At 45.2% G+C, this 17,772-nt stretch overlaps 1 protein-coding gene and 1 long non-coding RNA gene across 2 annotated transcripts; one reads left to right on the top strand and one right to left on the bottom strand.

Moving 5' to 3' along the window:
• Positions 1-1,515: 1,515 nt before the first annotated feature.
• LOC125942636 (uncharacterized) lies at positions 1,516-13,706 on the top strand. Its single transcript, XR_007465275.1, has 3 exons — positions 1,516-1,694; positions 12,589-12,620; positions 13,696-13,706. It is a non-coding gene; the product is annotated as an uncharacterized LOC125942636 (long non-coding RNA).
• A 1,178-nt stretch (positions 13,707-14,884) lies between these two features.
• LOC125944174 (tigger transposable element-derived protein 4-like) lies at positions 14,885-16,471 on the bottom strand. Its single transcript, XM_049664481.1, has 2 exons — positions 15,138-16,471; positions 14,885-15,021 (listed from the first exon to the last, which is right to left on the bottom strand). Exons 1-2 carry the CDS (start codon positions 16,291-16,293, stop codon positions 14,885-14,887), a joined length of 1,293 nt encoding a protein of 430 aa, XP_049520438.1. The 5' UTR covers positions 16,294-16,471.
• Positions 16,472-17,772: the final 1,301 nt, after the last annotated feature.

Below are 17,772 nucleotides of genomic sequence, written 5' to 3'. Positions count from 1 at the left end.
CCGCGCGAGACGCAGTCTGTAGGCTCCCCTCGCACGCTTTCACTCGCACTATTCAGCATACGCCGCCGGCGCCGTATGCTGTATGTGCGAGTGAAAGCGTCGCGAGGGGGCCGACCACCGCGGTCTCGCGCGCGAGAGAAAAGCAGGGAGGAAGCGCGCCCCTTCCGTTGCGCTCGAGGCACCATGAGGGAGCGAGGGGGGGAGGGTGGTAGCGGGCAGGTTGTGCTCTGGCATCATACTGCGCGGCGGCGGCGCACGGTCCCGCGGGCCGTATCTTGAAAGCGATCTGGTGGGGGCAGATTCTACGCAGTGTAGGTGCGTCGCGGCTCATGGCTTTGGTGCGTGCTGCGTGTTCTCGGCGCTCAGTTTGGGTTGAAGCGATAGACAACAGCACGAAGGTCACTTCGCTCGCTTCTGCAGCGGCGCTTAACTGCGTGTGTCCGCGCTCATCGAGTGTGATGTGTTCATGTTTTGCCTGTGGGCGCTGACACCATGTTTGTTAATTAGTTAATAACCGAATGTTTACATGTTTATACAGACGATAAAAACTACTATTCTTACTTTGTATAGCTCATCGCAATCGATACTTCGGCTGTCGGGCGAAACTACTTTTTGTCGCACAGAAGAATTAAAATAATATTGTGTGCAGTTCGACACTACTCCCATTTCTCAATTTTTTCTGTTTCCTGGCTCTTGCGTTTCCCGGCTCTTACGTTTTTTTTTTACGGTCCATGAAAAACGTAACAGCGGGGTTCTACTGTAGTTGTATTTGCGCTATATATGTGAACTAGTTAAGGCCTGGGACTGTTATCCAGTGCTATAACTCCACGGCTTTGGCGGCGAATGTGGAAGGTCCTTTCTGCCCCAAGGCGTTGTGTGATACATGAGCCTGGGAGAAGGCGACTCACCAATAAACCCTCGTATGCTACCTGAAGGCATCAAAGAGGCCACAGTTGAAAAGCCTCGTGATTTAATGAACGAGAAAAGGGAAAGGGGCTCGATTTCTTAAAACAAGTATTCACCCTCTGCTTTCATGGGTGTCATTGTATGTTGGCTTCATATAATTGTGATTTACGCACTGCGAGTGCGTAAGAAGAGGCCTCTCAACAAATGCACACGGAAACGCACTGTGGTGCAAAGCGCGGACCATGTTTGAACTGAAGGCCGTGGCCAGTCGAGGCAGATACCGATGCGGCATTTTTGGCCTGGTATGCAGCTGGCTGCGACGTCCTGTATCAGTATTTACCGTTCCCTGCTATATTGAAATTTTGCAGTGCACTTTGCCACGTGACATTTCGGTCTGAGGTAGCTGAGACACCCAGTTGAATTCGATGTTGCTTGGATTGTGTTGAAATTTGATAAAGGATATCTCATTTTAGGTGCGATATTCAAGATTAAACAACCGGAGTGCATTAAGTTTGACTGTCTCTTTATGTGCATTAAGTACCACCAAGGCTCTATAAAAAGTCCACAATTTCTTTTTTGTCTTTTACCGAAACCCAGTGGTTGCAAGACGCGAACCTTGATAGGATATAGGCTGGGGCATAGGCCACATATGCACGGCTACGTGAAACCAGCAAGCTGTACGGGTTTGGTCTAAACAACTACCACCAGATGGGAGTACAAGCACACAGGTCGAACGATGGCCAAATTGTTTCTGTGCCTCGACCACTAACCTCCTGTCAAGCACATCAGTAAGTACCATAATATCAGGATGGTGTTCCAGTACTAGAGACTCAATGTCCACAACTTTATTTAAAATGCTTCTTACATTTATGTTTATTATCTTGAACTGCTTAGAAGCAATGTGACGCCATCAATTGTTATCACCATGCCTCTCGTAGCTTTCGGAAGATGCCTTACATATGTACCTCACATTAGTAGCCTCATTCCAGCCATACACCACATCATTTATTTTCATCTTGTTAAACAAGCTTTGTATACTTTAAAGTTTGTAATACTTTGCGATTTTAAAGGTGCTCAAACTCTCGACCAGTAAATTTCTCTAGTGTTTCGTCCAGCCCCTTCCGTTTTGTACGTTTCACAAAAATGAAGATTTTATTCGTAAGAGTAAAAAAGAAGTATGATGCCACATGTGGTAGTGGCATCGGCGTTTTGCACGAATTTAAAATTGGGACGTTGCGAGAATTTAACTTTCTCTTTCAAATGCAACATCAGTACAGTGGTTGCCTGTAAGAGCATTTCCTGCGCGCTGTGGTATAACCCTGCGGCTGTGTCGTTATGCTGTCTAGCTACAGATGGCAGGTTCGATTCCGGTCAGGGCAGTTGCATTTTGGGGAAAGGGTAAAAAAAGAAAAAACGCTCGTGGACCTAAGTTTAGGTGCATGTGTAGTGGACGAAAATACTGGGTATTGGCGCAAACGGGAGGGTGCGCCAGTGCATCGACTAATGGCCACCGCAGAGTGGCACTGCTGCACATCCAAGCAATCAGAGTTCACTCAGTGACTTATTTGTGTTATCCGATTGGCAGGAGCTGGTTGGGCCCCTTAACAACGTGCATCCTCCTTGGAAAGAAAGGTAGGTATCTGAAGTGCACAGCCACACAGATAGACGAGGTTCCCATTAGACTGATTAACTAGGACCAAATAGTAAGGAAGCTCTGTTAGGAGTAGAAAAAAAGCTTACTAGATAGGCGAGAACCAGAAGTTGGCGACAAAGTTAATGAATTTCATGTATAAAGTTAAGGGGAAAAAGATAGAATTGATGCATATGGACCGTTAATCCATTACATCGGTTATATACAGATTAGCAATGCTGGTGAATCAATTAAAACTACAGCATGGGCAGAGAACCGTTATATATATATTTTTTTAGTATCAGAGCGTATGACAATGTAGACGAGAACATTTTGTAGGATATTCTGGGAGGGTAAGGCTTAGGCAACGACTGTTTACAGTGGTTCAGACATTTACCTAAAAAATACAGTTGAGTTGCATAGGAAGAGATGAGGAGCGAGGAGAAAGTTTACATCACCAGAAGACTAAGGCAGAGGTGCTCGTTATCCCCACTACTGTTAATTATATGCATGGTAAGGATAGAAATTGTACTAGAGGGAAGCAATTTCGGGTTTAATCTCGTACAGACAGGCTGGCACAGAAATATCGTAATTTCGCAGAAACACAGAAATATTGCATGCCAGCAATGACGACACTGGCAAACATGATACCAGCAGGTAGCACATGGGTAGATAGTCCCAAGTACAAAAGAGGCTGGCAGGTTGTGTTTCCGCATATGGTGATCACAGTGTGTAGAACAGGGGAAAAATTGTATGCACCGTATCACACATGAGGAGAGGGACCTAACGAGACCTAGTTATGGCTTGCGGTGCCAAATGGAGGAAGTCTACAGAACATAGGTGGCTAGGAGTGTAGAATATTGTGTGCGTCAAAAGGGCGTTCCAATTGAACTCCTGTCGAGCAGTGGATAAGGGCTGAGTGCATCCAAAGTGTAGGCCAAGGACCACATAATGAGGGCACTGCACAATCACAGCAAACAAAACTGTGTTCTGATGGCCAGTAATGCATTCTTGGCCGGTGCACATTCCTAGAACGGCAGGCGTGCTGCCGTCAGCGACCTGTGGTGTGCGTTGAATAGCCGCCGTAATAACATTGAGCAGCTGAGTACAGAGAGCAGCACTCATTACTGAAATCTGCGCTCCGGTGCCAATGAAGGTCATAACGGTAACGTCGTCCACTTGAATGTCCAGAAAATTTTGGTGCGTGGGCACAGTCAACAGAGAATTTTTACACCGGGTCATTATGCAGCGTCACCTCCGGGAGCTTCACGGCTTAGTTTTCCGGAGTGTAGGTGCCAGGCGACGAGGACCGGCGTGGTTGAGGCGATAGAGAGCGATGGCGTTGTGGTGACGCTGAATGGCTAAACCAGGAGTGTGGAACTGCGGCATGGGAAGCCTGTGGATCATAACGAGGGGAAAAACGTCGAATGTTGTCTTCAAGACAACCTGGACTGCAGCAAGGATGGGCGACGTGTCCCAACGTGAGAGCAGTTGAAACATTTGCGTCGGTCGTCTGCCGTCCTCCAGTCAGCCGGTTTTCTCAAGCATGAAGGCTAGACCTGGTTCTGGGTGGCATTGGCAGGAGTACATTCGCGTGCACGGATAGAAGAGACGGTGGTTTATAAACCCATGTTCGGGAACTCCTGGCGGACAACTTCTTGTGTGAATGACACGGTGGATAGTTTGGCTGACTGAACTTCTGGAAGAATGGCCGTAGAAAGTGTTGCTTCTAGTTCGCGGCGGACAATGCGAATTACATCTTCGTTGCTGTAGATGGCGCAGATATTGGTGGGTCCGTGCATGATAGTGTGGCGGCGGTCTTAGGCAGGTGAAGGAACTGGCGGGCGATGGGGAGACTCTTCGCTTGTTCAAAGCAATGCCATTCCTTAAACCTTTATTGAGGTGTGCTGTGTATAGGCAAAGATACCAGAAAAAAAAACTTTCTTCCAAAGTTTTGGTGTTGAGTACGAAGATTACGGCTAAAGGTCTTGCCATTACTGAATGGCAGGCTGTGTGCATGATTTGCTGGTTGAAAGTGGGAGCAGAGGACGAGAAAGAAAACAATTGGCACGTGACAGTTTCATTTCAAAGCACTGGGTTGCCGGTATTGATTAAAAAAAATTTTAAATATACTTGCCTGATGATCTATTTCCCAGTCTAAAGCTAAATTTATTTTTAAAAGTGTGATACTACCCAGCATCTGATATGCGTGCGTGCGCAATTGAATGGGGCATATATTTTGCATTTTCAGCAATCGAAGGGTTGACTAAGTAACTTATTTGTGTTACCCAATTGCAGGAGCTGGGTGAGGCCGCTTTACAACGTGCAAGGTAAATATCTGAAGCGCGGCTTTTAAGCAGCATATTGCATCATAAAAGGCATTGCGTGGGCGCCGATTACCTAATTTTAATGATTAACATGCGTTCACTCCTGCATTTAAAATTTTAAAAGAAGCTATAAAAAGAAAGTTGTAGTTGTTTTGAGAATATTTCTACAATTAAAAAATACGCTTTTATCAATAACGGCAACAATCCATCTGACCCACAAGAAAAGTAACTTGCAGCGTCATAGAAAATGCACCGCACCTCCTTAGTAGGAGCAGGGGTGGTGGGGAGTCAGCTGGTGTGGTGTCCGAAGCCGCAGGCTCCTGACAAAATTTTGTACGACCTCATGACTGGACGAACTGCGCAGACGAACCAGCCAGAGAGACAACTTCTCATATTTGCATGCAGCTGAGAAACCGGTATCCCCACGCGTATCCTGTGCCAACCGGAAGCTGCCTTCCTCCTGAAAATGCGGCAAAATTTTACTTTGGCTAAATTTGTTGTAGATGAGCAGTACGGCTCAATTGAAGTAACCTGAACGATGGTGTAGGGCTAGCAGTTACAGCGACAAAACCAGAACGCATTCCTCTTGTCGCCAACGACCGCACCTCTTACCAGCAGCCATACGACGGCTCCTTCCATTTCGGTGTAGATTATCACCAGATCAAGATCATCAGACGAAATAAGGGAATTTGCTGGCTCAAATCGATTACCCTCTCGATTGTTTTTGTCATCCTTGGATCTTCGCGGCGGGGATTGCCGAGTACTGATGGATGGTGGGACACCGCATTTTATTTCGGTACGCCTCGTAATCCGCATACTATTATTCATGCATCTTGAAGTTCAGGAAAAGAGAATAACTATCGCTTGGAAATATTGGGTTGTAGGTATTGATTAAAAAGCAGTTTTGTAAATATACTTGCCTGATGATCTATTTCCCCGTGCTAAATATTTTTAGAACTGTGACACTATCGCAGCATGTGATATGCGTGCGTACGGAAACGAATGGGGCATATATTTTGCATCTTCAGCAATCAAAGGGTTGACTGAGTAACTTATTTGTGTTACCCAATTGCAGGAGCTGGGTGCGAACCGCTTTACAACGTGCAAGGTAAGTATCTGAAGCGCAGCTTTTAAGCAGCTGATTGCGTCATAAAATGCATTGCGTGGGTACCGATTACCTAATTTTAATGATTAACGTGCATTCACTCCTGCATGTAGAATTGAAAAAGAAGCTATAAAAAGAAAGTTGTAGTCGTTTTGAGAATATTTCTACAAATAAAAAAAATACTCTTTTGTCAATAATGAACTATTGTTAAGCTTCTAGTCGGAAGCTCCGCCCGGGGGAGGGGGCATACGAATGGGGCATATATTTTGCATTTTGAGCAATGACAGGGTTGGCTCAGTGACTTATTTGTGGTATCTGATTGCAGGAGGGCTGTTCTACAACGTGCATCCTCCTTGGAAGAACAGTAAGTATCTTAAGCGCGGCTTTTCAGCAGCATATTTTGTCAGAAAACGCATTGCGTGGGCACCGATTACCTAATGCCTAGTATCAACGTGCATTCACTCCTGCATGTAAAACTGTTTAACAATCTATATAACGAAAGTTACAGTCGTTCCGAGAAAAATTCAACAAAGAAAAAAAATACGCTTTCATCATTAACGAACTATTGATAAGCTTCCCGAGATAGAAAGGCGGAAGCGCCGCACGGGGATGTAACTTTTCTTATAAAAAAAAACAATGTTCCTTGATCATTTGGCATTTTTTTTTCGCTTCTCTTCGAAGGCTTTGGAGCGTTATATGTGACTATTGTATGTGAGCAATATATGTGAACTTAGTTATGGCCTGGGACTCTTAGTGAGCGCCACACTCCACGGCTTTGGCGGCGAATGTGGAAGGTCCTTTCTGCCCCAAGCCGTCACGTGATACATCATCCTGGGAGAAGGCGACTGGCCAATAAACCCTCGTATGCGACCTGAAGGCATCAAAGCGGCCGGGGCTCAAAAGCCTCGCGATGTAATGAACAAGAAAGTGGAGAGGGGCCCGATTTCTGAAAGTAATTCGCCCTTTGCGTTCATGGGTGTCATTATGTGTTGGTGTGGGAACCGTAACGAAAAATTGAGAAAGTAGCATTCGAATACATCATTCTGCTGGGAGTGTTTACCGCCAAGGTATGGCTATATGGACGGCAGTAAAAAAAATTATCAAAGACAAGCAAAAGAGTGCTATCATTTACACCGATTCTTTGAGTGCACTCAGAGCTTCAAATTTAAAACCCACCTATGAACTGCTGCTTGGCGATATCATAAACATGGTGGTGAATAACAAACACGGACGAACCACACGATTCTTCAAACATGCAATGAATCGGCAGGTAGATGAGCGGCCATGACAGCACACAAAGACCTAATTTACACAACTTCCATACAAAGACAGTATCCGAGCAATTCGAAAAGTCCTGACATCAAAATGGCAACAGCAATGGGACTCCTGTATTAATAACAAGTTACACATAACCAAACCCCTGCTTGGTGAATGGAAATCGGGCAGTCACCCGCAACAGGTGATCCTATGTCGACTTCGACTAAGGTACGCACACTGACACACAATTCTTTACTTCAAAAAGAAGATCCGCCAACTTGCGATAAGCATCATGAACCTCTTACACTAATACATATTGTTATAAATGTCCACATATAGAAACACAGACGGAAACTTATACAGAATCTGTATAACTTACACATAGCTTTAGACCCCGCCTGAATATTGGGAGATGATCCGCTAGTGCCATTCACTGACTTGGAGTTTTTAGATGGAGCTGGTTTCTTACTATAAGGTAACTGACATGTTGGACAGGTGAAGCTGGTTTTTTACTATAAGGTAACACAGCTTTCGCTGCAATAAAATTTGATTTCCTAATACCTTGTGGCTGGTGCTGCATTGCCTTTTTACTTTTGTGCCATTAAACCTGAATAAACTAACATTTGTGGAACAGCAGCTGTATACAGTAGAACCCCGTTATGTTCCCGGGTACTGCGTTTTCCCGGCTGTTACAATGTTTTCGGCCATTCCCGGCATAGCTCCCGGAGCACCCAATGCATTGGTAACCCGGCTGTTGTATCGCAACTGTGGGACCGTTCCCGCATCGTGGGCTGAGAACTCCCGCCCCGCACTAGTCCTAGCAGCCATGTTGACTTTTCATGACGCTTGGCTTGGTGGCTTGACGATGGGATTGGCGGCCCAAAGTGGAGGGGGCGACACCTAAGACGTATTTTCGGTTTCCGCCAGCAAAAGCATGGCTTTGTGATCCGTATTCGCTATTTAAAGATGATGTCCATGGTGCGTTGGGGCCCAGTTGGCGCATAGCTGTTTCGTGTAAAGTCTAAGGGCAATAATGCCGGTGCCGCGCGCCGTATGCTGTATGTGCAAGAGAAAGCGTGCGAGGGGAGCCGACCGGGGCTAAATTTCACGCGTGCGAGAAAGAAATGCAGGGAGGAGGAAGCGCACCTTCTTCCGTTGTGCTCGAGACATGGGAGAGAGGGTTCTCCGGCGGCGCTGTGTGGGCCGTATCTTGAAAGCGGTCTGTGACATGGAAAAAGCACGCCTCCGCGGCATTGTACTCTGTCATCAACTGCCTACTCTGCGGTTGCGCTGGTCTTATCTTGAAAGCAATTTGCGTTGGGGGCAAAGTCTACGCAGTGTAGGTGCGTCAACGGCTCGTTCCTTTGTGCGTGATGTGTGTTCTCGGCGCTCAATTTCTGTTGAAGCAACAGACAGCACGAAGCTCACATTGCTCTCTGCTGCTAGCGCTTCCTCATGCCAGCGATTTGATGGCAAGTGTCTGTTTATTAAGTGTGTTGTGTTCATGTTTGCCTGTGCGGGCTGACACCATGCCTGTAAATATAGCTAATAAGCGAATGTTTACCAGTTTATACGGACGATCAAACTACTATTCTTACTTTGTATAGCTTCAATGTTTACCAGTTTATACGGACGATCAAACTACTATTCTTACTTTGTATAGCTGTCTACTAATTTGCAATCACAATCGATGCTTCGGCTTTCGGGTGAAACTGAGACATTTTTTTTTTCAAAGGTAAGAACTACTAAAATAAAATTGTGTGCAATTCACCACTACTCTGATTTCTCAATTTTTCCTGTTTCTCGGCTCTCGTGTTTCCCTGCTCTTATGTTTTTTTTTACTGTCCCGTCAAAAACGTATCAGCAGGGTTCTACTGTACTACTATTCAAAGAATTACTCGCTTCTAAATTGTGGCTCTCATTTTTTTCCTGCTCTTAATGACAAGATTGGTACTTCTAGTAGAAAGGTACTAAAATATTCATGCACATGTAGATTTCTTTTCACTTTCTGATTTCTTTTTTGCCAGTTACTTTTGAGCAAGATTCTTTTTGTGAAATACTGTTGACAATGTCACTGGTGTCCTCCATGAAGCTAGAGCATGAACCGACTGTGGTGGGTTGCACAGCAGATGCCCTACCTGACCTGGAGCCAATGCTGACTTCTACGGGGACTTTGACAGGGAGTCTGCTGGAGACTTCGGCAGATAGTCTGACGAAGACTCTACCGAGAGGCACTTGTCACTGCTTCGAGCCCCTTCCTCCACAGGAAGTGGACTCCACCATTGACAGCATCACTGGGGCCCACGAAGCTTTTGAGGAGAACGATGGTGAGTGCATCGTCCTCTTTGCTAGCAGAGCTGTTTGTATGCGCTACCTGAAAAATCATCACTTAGCTTGCTTCGCTCTTTTCATGCACTTCAATTTGTTCATTTCATTTATTTATTGATACGGTTAGCCCTTGATTGGGCTAATATAGGAGTGGATTTAGCATACATAAACAGAGAAGTGCGATAATGCAGTTGGACTATGCACCGAACTGAAGCAGCACTGCTGATATAAAATGCATATAACATAATTACAGAGCTCATTATTGACTTTTTGTATCACGATATTAGTGCACAACTTCAGGGTATAGAACATTATGGTTCACAAGGCAATTTGTTGCTTGTAAGAATGCACTAACCGATTTTATTTTGATAACTGAATCAGGTAAAGTATTCCACTGATGAATTGCTGTGAGAAAAAGCTACCTCAAGCAGTCATTGTGCACTTTGGAAGGGGGTATATACGTACTGTGTCTGTGCCGTTATGTTTCCTGTGTCTTGATTTGGAAGTATGTGTCCTGTCTTATTTTTACATGATTAAATTAAGAACAGGTATTTAGGCCTTTCATACACGGTACACTTTTTTAGAGGTCGGTGCTCTGCAAGTTTACATAATTCGTAGGAGAGTGAAAGCAGTGGTATTTATTAAATATGAAGCTTGAAGTAAAGTTTGTAATACTTTGTGATTTTAGAGGGGCTTGAACGCTCGACCAGTAAAGTAGATTTCTCCAGTCTTTCTTCCAGCCCCTTTCATTTTGTACGTTTCACAAAAAGGAAGGCAAGTTCATTCGTAACAGTAAAAAGAAGTATGATGCCACATGTGGTAGTGGCGTCGGAGTTTCGCACGAAATTAAAATTGTGATGTTGCTAGAATTTAGGTTTCACTTTCAAATGCAGTATCGGTACAGTGGTTGCCTCGTAATAGCATTTCCCGCCCGCTGTGGTATAACCCTGAGGATGTGTCATTTCACTACCTAGCTCCAGGTGGCAGGTTCGATTCTGGCCAGGGCAGTTGCATTTCGGGCACAGGAAAAAACTCTCGTGCACTTAAGGGGGGATGTGGGTTCTAAAAACATTTTCTTTAGTGTTGGTTTTATCTGAACTAAACTTCACTGTCTAGATCAACTTTTCACGCTGATTTCAAATCTATAATTAGTTTTTTGATAGCTACTCTAGTTCAGAAAGTATTAAAATCTGAAAATAAATTTCATGAGTACTTCTTACGGGGCTTTTTGGCAATTTATCTTTGTTAAAGACAGAAAGTAAGAGTATGACTTTAATGCCAAAGACTTGCTCTAGTGGGTGATGCTATTTTTATTTGTTTGAAAGCATTATAAAGGTAAGAAAGGAGACCAACATTGACTGTGAATATATTTTTCTTATTCTGACTCATTGTTACTTTTGATTGTAATTTATAAAATAATTGTAGAGTGACATAAACAGCATCACCCCCTAGATCATTTCATTATGAATACACTGATACCAAACTTGTTATTGTCACTCCACAACATCATAGAAAAAAGCCCCGTAAGACTGAGTGCGGTGTGTAAAAACATCGAACTGAGAAAAACGCATTTCAAGTTTAGACAGCTGCAACTTTTTCTACAATCCAGCTGCAGCAATATTTATGACATCATTTTGTAGCTCTATTGTTCACGAGAATGACTATACTAAATATATGACAGTAGCCTGCCAGAAAACTGGGAAAAGCTTGTCATAAAGCCATGTACTGCCCCTAAACCAGCATGAGAAACTACATTTACCACTTCATGTGCCCGTTCCAGTGGCCTACAAGCTAAATGACTACAAAAATTGTATAATAAAGTAGCCTTTCCATAGACAAATAAACTTAAACAATGTTCAAGTCAAATTCACGCATTTATGGAATATTTGTTGAATGACTAAAATTGATTGTCATTTAACAACACTTCGCTCTACATCATGCCAGGGCTGTATATGCAGGGTTCTTTGCTGGCTTGTGCCGTTTTGAAAGCCTAACCTTGGTAGCATTACTGTCTAGATGCTCATTTTGCGACTTCCGAAGCTTCTGCGTTTAGCAGCTTGAATTTCCGCTCCGTTGCGCACTATGATGCTAGACACTCCTTCAAGAACGCCGCACTTCTCGCGCGCTCAGCCGACTCGTCCAGTGAATAGTAAGCCGTATCAACGCGGTCTTGGATGCCGCTGGATGCGCTGGCTAACGATCCGATAACATCAGATGGGCCGCAGCTATGCCCAGTAGAAGCAACGGCGACGTTATGTGCCGCTTCGGATGCAACAGGTGGTTCCAGCCGTTCCGCTCGTGCCGACCGTTCGGGCAGCGCGCTGAATAGTATGCCGTATCAACGCGGTCTTGCACTGAATAGTATGCCATATCAACACAGTCTTGGGTGCCGCTGGACGCGCTGGCTGACGATCCGATGACAGCAGATGGGCCGTAGCTATGCCCAGTAGAATCAACGACGACGTTGAATGTGCCGCTTCGGACGCGGTGGTTTCGGCCGTTCGTGTAGCGCGCCTTCGTCCGTGATCTTTAGCCGTGCGTTCCGTGGACGGCGGTCTTAGGCAGGTGAAGGAACTGGCGGGTGATGGGGAGACTCTTCGCTTGTTCAAAGCAATGCCATTCCTTAAACCTTTATTGAGGTGTGGTGTGTACAGGCAAAGATACCAGAAAAAAAATGTTCTTCCAAAGTTTTGGTGTTGAGTACGAAGATTACGGCTAAAGGTCTTGCCATTACTGAATGGCAGGCTGTGTGCATGATTTGCTGGTTGAGAGTGGGAGCAGAGGACGAGAAAGAAAACAATTGGCACGTGACAGTTTCATTTCAAAGCACTGGTTTGCCGGTATTGATTAAAAAAAATTTTAAATATACTTGCCTGATGATCTATTTCCCAGTCTAAAGCTAAATTTATTTTTAAAAGTGTGATACTATCCCAGCATCTGATATGCGTGCGTACGCAAATGAATGGGGCATATATTTTGCATTTTCAGCAATCGAAGGGTTGACTAAGTAACTTATTTGTGTTACCCAATTGCAGGAGCTGGGTGAGGCCGCTTTACAACGTGCAAGGTAAATATCTGAAGCGCGGCTTTTAAGCAGCATATTGCATCATAAAAGGCATTGCGTGGGCGCCGATTACCTAATTTTAATGATTAACATGCATTCACTCCTGCATGTAAAATTTTAAAAGAAGCTATAAAAAGAAAGTTGTAGTTGTTTTGAGAATATTTCTACAATTAAAAAATATGCTTTTATCAATAACGGCAACAATCCATCTGACCCACAAGAAAAGTAACTTGCAGCGTCATAGAAAATGCACCGCACCTCCTTAGTAGGAGCAGGGGTGGTGGGGAGTCAGCTGGTGTGGTGTCCGAAGCCGCAGGCTCTTGACAAAATTTTGTACGACCTCATGACTGGACGAACTGCGCAGACGAACCAGCCAGAGAGACAACTTCTCATATTTGCATGCAGCTGAGAAACCGGTATCCCCACGCGTATCCTGTGCCAACCGGAAGCTGCCTTCCTCCTGAAAATGCGGCAAAATTTTACTTTGGCTAAATTTGTTGTAGATGAGCAGTACGGCTCAATTGAAGTAACCTGAACGATGGTGTAGGGCTAGCAGTTACAGCGACAAAACCAGAACGCATTCCTCTTGTCGCCAACGACCGCACCTCTTACCAGCAGCCATACGACGGCTCCTTCCATTTCGGTGTAGATTATCACCAGATCAAGATCATCAGACGAAATAAGGGAATTTGCTGGCTCAAATAGATTACCCTCTCGATTGTTTTTGTCATCCTTGGATCTTCGCGGCGGGGATTGCCGAGTACTGATGGATGGTGGGACACCGCATTTTATTTCGGTACGCCTCGTAATCCGCATACTATTATTCATGCATCTTGAAGTTCAGGAAAAGAGAATAACTATTGCTTGGAAATATTGGGTTGTAGGTATTGATTAAAAAGCAGTTTTGTAAATATACTTGCCTGATGATCTATTTCCCCGTGCTAAATATTATTTTTAGAACTGTGACACTATCGCAGCATGTGATATGCGTGCGTACGGAAACGAATGGGGCATATATTTTGCATCTTCAGCAATCAAAGGGTTGACTGAGTAACTTATTTGTGTTACCCAATTGCAGGAGCTGGGTGTGAACCGCTTTACAACGTGCAAGGTAAGTATCTGAAGCGCAGCTTTTAAGCAGCTGATTGCGTCATAAAATGCATTGCGTGGGTACCGATTACCTAATTTTAATGATTAACGTGCATTCACTCCTGCATGTAAAATTGAAAAAGAAGCTATAAAAAGAAAGTTGTAGTCGTTTTGAGAATATTTCTACAAATAAAAAAAATACTCTTTTGTCAATAATGAACTATTGTTAAGCTTCGAGTCGGAAGCTCCGCACGGGGGAGGGGGCATACGAATGGGGCATATATTTTGCATTTTGAGCAATGACAGGGTTGGCTCAGTGACTTATTTGTGGTATCTGATTGCAGGAGGGCAGTTCTACAACGTGCATCCTCCTTGGAAGAACAGTATCTTAAGCGCGGCTTTTCAGCAGCATATTGTGTCAGAAAACGCATTGCGTGGGCACCGATTATCTAATGCCTAGTATCAACGTGCATTCACTCCTGCATGTAAAACTGTTTAACAATCTATATAACGAAAGTTACAGTCGTTCCGAGAATATTTCAACAAAGAAAAAAAATACACTTTCATCATTAACGAACTATTGATAAGCTTCCTGAGATAGAAAGGCGGAAGCGCCGCACGGGGATGTAACTTTTCTTATAAAAAAAAACAATGTTCCTTGATCATTTGGCATTTTTTTTTCGCTTCTCTTCGAAGGCTTTGGAGCGTTATATGTGACTATTGTATGTGAGCAATATATGTGAACTTAGTTAAGGCCTGGGACTCTTAGTGAGCGCCACACTCCACGGCTTTGGCGGCGAATGTGGAAGGTCCTTTCTGCCCCAAGCCGTCACGTGATACATCATCCTGGGAGAAGGCGACTGGCCAATAAACCCTCGTATGCGACCTGAAGGCATCAAAGCGGCCGGGGCTCAAAAGCCTCGCGATGTAATGAACAAGAAAGTGGAGATGGGCCTGATTTCTGAAAGTAATTCGCCCTTTGCTTTCATGGGTGTCATTATGTGTTGGTGTGGGAACCGTAACGAAAAATTGAGAAAGTAGCATTCGAATACATCATTCTGCTGGAGTGTTTACCGCCAAGGTATGGCTATATGGATGGCAGTAAAAAAATTATCAAAGACAAGCAAAAGAGTGCTATCATTTACACCGATTCGTTGAGTGCACTCGGAGCTTCAAATTTAAAACCCACCTATGAACTGCTGCTTGGCGATATCATAAACATGGTGGTGAATAACAAACACGGACGAACCACACGATTCTTCAAACATGCAATGAATCGGCAGGTAGATGAGCGGCAATGACAGCGCACAAAGACCTAATTTACACAACTTCCATACAAAGACAGTATCCGAGCAATTCGAAAAGTCCTGACATCAAAATGGCAACAGCAATGGGACTCCTGTATTAATAACAAGTTACACATAACCAAACCCCTGCTTGGTGAATGGAAATCGGACATCATCTTTAAGGAAATTTGCTGCCTCAAATCGATTACAGCCGCCGACCGTTTATTCGGACTCGACGGGAACCGCCGAAAAATCCGAATAATCGAGGGTCCGAAAAAAAGGATTCGCCAGAAAAAAGTACCTTTATGGTCCCAGTGGACGGAAAAAATTGTCAATGCGCGACTGTACAGGTGCACGCTTACGCGCGATAGGTCAGCCTGTATTTCTGACAGTGTCAGGCTATCGCTATAGACAGAGAAGAGCGTCATCAAGGCCTGCGCCAAGTCTGCACTCGATGGCTGTGGTGTGGGCGGTGCGTCGTCATCGGAGTCGCTGTCCACTTGCGGCGGCTCCAGAACCTGACGGACGATCTCCTCATCATCTAACTCGGCACAGGGCAGGACGGCACTGTCCAAGTTAGCAAACTGTTCAAACGTAACAGCGGGGATATCGACCCCACTGGCATGGAGGTCGTCGATAATGTTCGTGTCAGGCGACAGCTCAGCCGCGGGGTCGTGGCCTGTGGCAGTGTCCTCATCATCAAGGACAAATCCTGCATGGTGAAAGCAGTTGCAGATTGTGTCCACCGTCACTGCCTTCCAGGCATCAGACAGGATGCCGATGGCCGACAGCACATCCACAACGTAGTTCTTGCCGCAGTCCACACACAAGAGCACGCGATTGAAAAGGCGCAATTGATAGTGAACCTTCAAGTTTGTAATCACGCCCTGGTCTATAGGCTGCAACACACTGGTTGTATTTGGCGGCAAAAACTCTAGGTAAATTGCCTTCAGGTTGGTTATGTTCCCGTGGGCACCGCAGTTGTCGATGAACATGAGCACCTTGCGGTTTTGAAGCTCGTATTTTCGATCAAGCTTCCGGATGTACTTCTCGAAAAGAGCCTGGGCGATCCAGGCCTTCGAGTTTGCCTCGTACCAGACAGGCAGCGTCTTGACCCCTTTAAAACATCTAGGATGTTTTGATTTTCCTATAACGAGGAGTGCAAGCTTCTCCGTTCCTGACATGTTGCCTCCCACGACAACTGTCAGACGCTCCTTACTATGCTTTCCCCCTTGGCAGGGCTCCCCGGACAAAGGAAGCATCTTGTCAGGCAACATCTTATAAAAAAAGGCCTGTCTCATCTCAGTTAAAGACGTTGTCTGAAGAGTACTGGCGCAGCAGTGCACACAGCTTGTCTGCGCGGTAGTTCGACACAAGGGTTAGGTCGACAGCCCCACTCTCGCCACACATTCGTTTGAATGCCAGGTCGTACCTTTTTTTGAAATTCCGCAGCCAGCCATCGCTGAATTTGAATCCAGTAATATCCATGCGCAGGGCCAGTGTCTGCTTTTTGTCTGAGCAGATCGCCAGACACGGGTATCCGCCTAGCTACAGTGGCGCTCAGCCACATGTTCAAGGCCTCTTCCAGCTTAGGATGGCTGCCATCACGGAAATTTTTCTGCTTCCCCGCAGACACTTTTTCCGCTGCCTCCAGGATCTTCCACTTCTTCAGGTAGTCGGAGACGGTTTGCTTCGAAATGGAGAACTCCCGAGCAACTTTGCACTGAGGTTGGCCACTTTCCACCTGACGAATAATGGTTGCTTTCTTCGCCATCATCAGAGTCTTGTAATTGCCGCGTCTCGTCGGCGCAGATGGCACGGGAGGCGTCGGAGCCATTTCGCACTACGCGACGACTGGACGAGATCGAACAAGCAAATCGTACCTAACACACAAAGCAAAAGAGCGAGACTTGAAGGGTAGTTGTAGACAAGACCTAGGTCAAGTAACAACTGACAACACAAAAGCCGAGCACCGACTTGCACGCACACTGGCTTGGCTTGGCCTGGCCTGCTGTTTGGCCGCGGTATACAGTCAATGGATACTGGACTGGCTAAATCCGAAACAGCCAACAAAAGTATAGCCTTCGAGATCGGCAACTGTAACTTGTAGATGCTGCGTGGATTTAGACACTAGCAATCCAACCATAGCAAGCGCGCCCTTTCAGTGCTGGCAACCTAGGAAAATGTAAACATCGCGGCCAGCTTGTCGTGACTGTGTCGTGGCGTTCGACGTCGCATTTGACCAGGCCGCCGGAGTCGGAAAAATCGAACGGCGCGCTGTAGGGCGTCCGAACTATCGGTCGTGGTTATACATTACTTCAATGGGACAAATGGCGGTGCCGCGAAGGTGTCCGAATAAACGAGCATGTCCGAATTTTCAGCATCCGAATAAACGGTCGGCGACTGTACCCTCTCAATTGTTTTTGTCATTCTTTGATCTTCGCAGCGGGAATTGCCGAGTACTGATGGATAGTGGGACACTGCATTTAATTTCGGTACGCCTCGTAATCCGCATGCTCTTATTCATGCATCTTGAAGTTCAGGAAAAGAGAATAACTATCGCTTGGAAATATTGGGTTGCCTGTATTGATTAAAAAGCAGTTTTGTAATTATACTTGCCTGATGATCTATTTCCCTGTGGTAAATATTTTTAAAACTGTGATACTATCGCAGCATGTGATTTTGCATCTTCAGCAATCAAATGGTTGACTGAGTAACTTATTTGTGTTATCCAATTGCAGGAGCTGGGTGAGGCCGCTTTACAACGTGCAAGGTAAATA

This window comes from Dermacentor silvarum, chromosome 1 (assembly GCF_013339745.2).
Source record: "Dermacentor silvarum isolate Dsil-2018 chromosome 1, BIME_Dsil_1.4, whole genome shotgun sequence".
In the NCBI taxonomy this organism is placed as follows: domain Eukaryota; kingdom Metazoa; phylum Arthropoda; class Arachnida; order Ixodida; family Ixodidae; genus Dermacentor; species Dermacentor silvarum.
The sequence above is the reverse complement of the archived record's forward strand: the minus strand, read 5'-3'. Positions and strand labels throughout refer to the sequence as shown.

Coding starts and splice junctions, on each gene's coding strand:
- LOC125944174 (XM_049664481.1), bottom strand. CDS start 16,293: ATGAGACAGGCCTTTTTTTATAAGATGTTGCCTGACAAGATGCTTCCT. Junction 15,022..15,137: donor TTTCCATTCACCAAGCAGGG/GTTTGGTTATGT, acceptor TGTGTAAATTAG/GTCTTTGTGCGCTGTCATTG.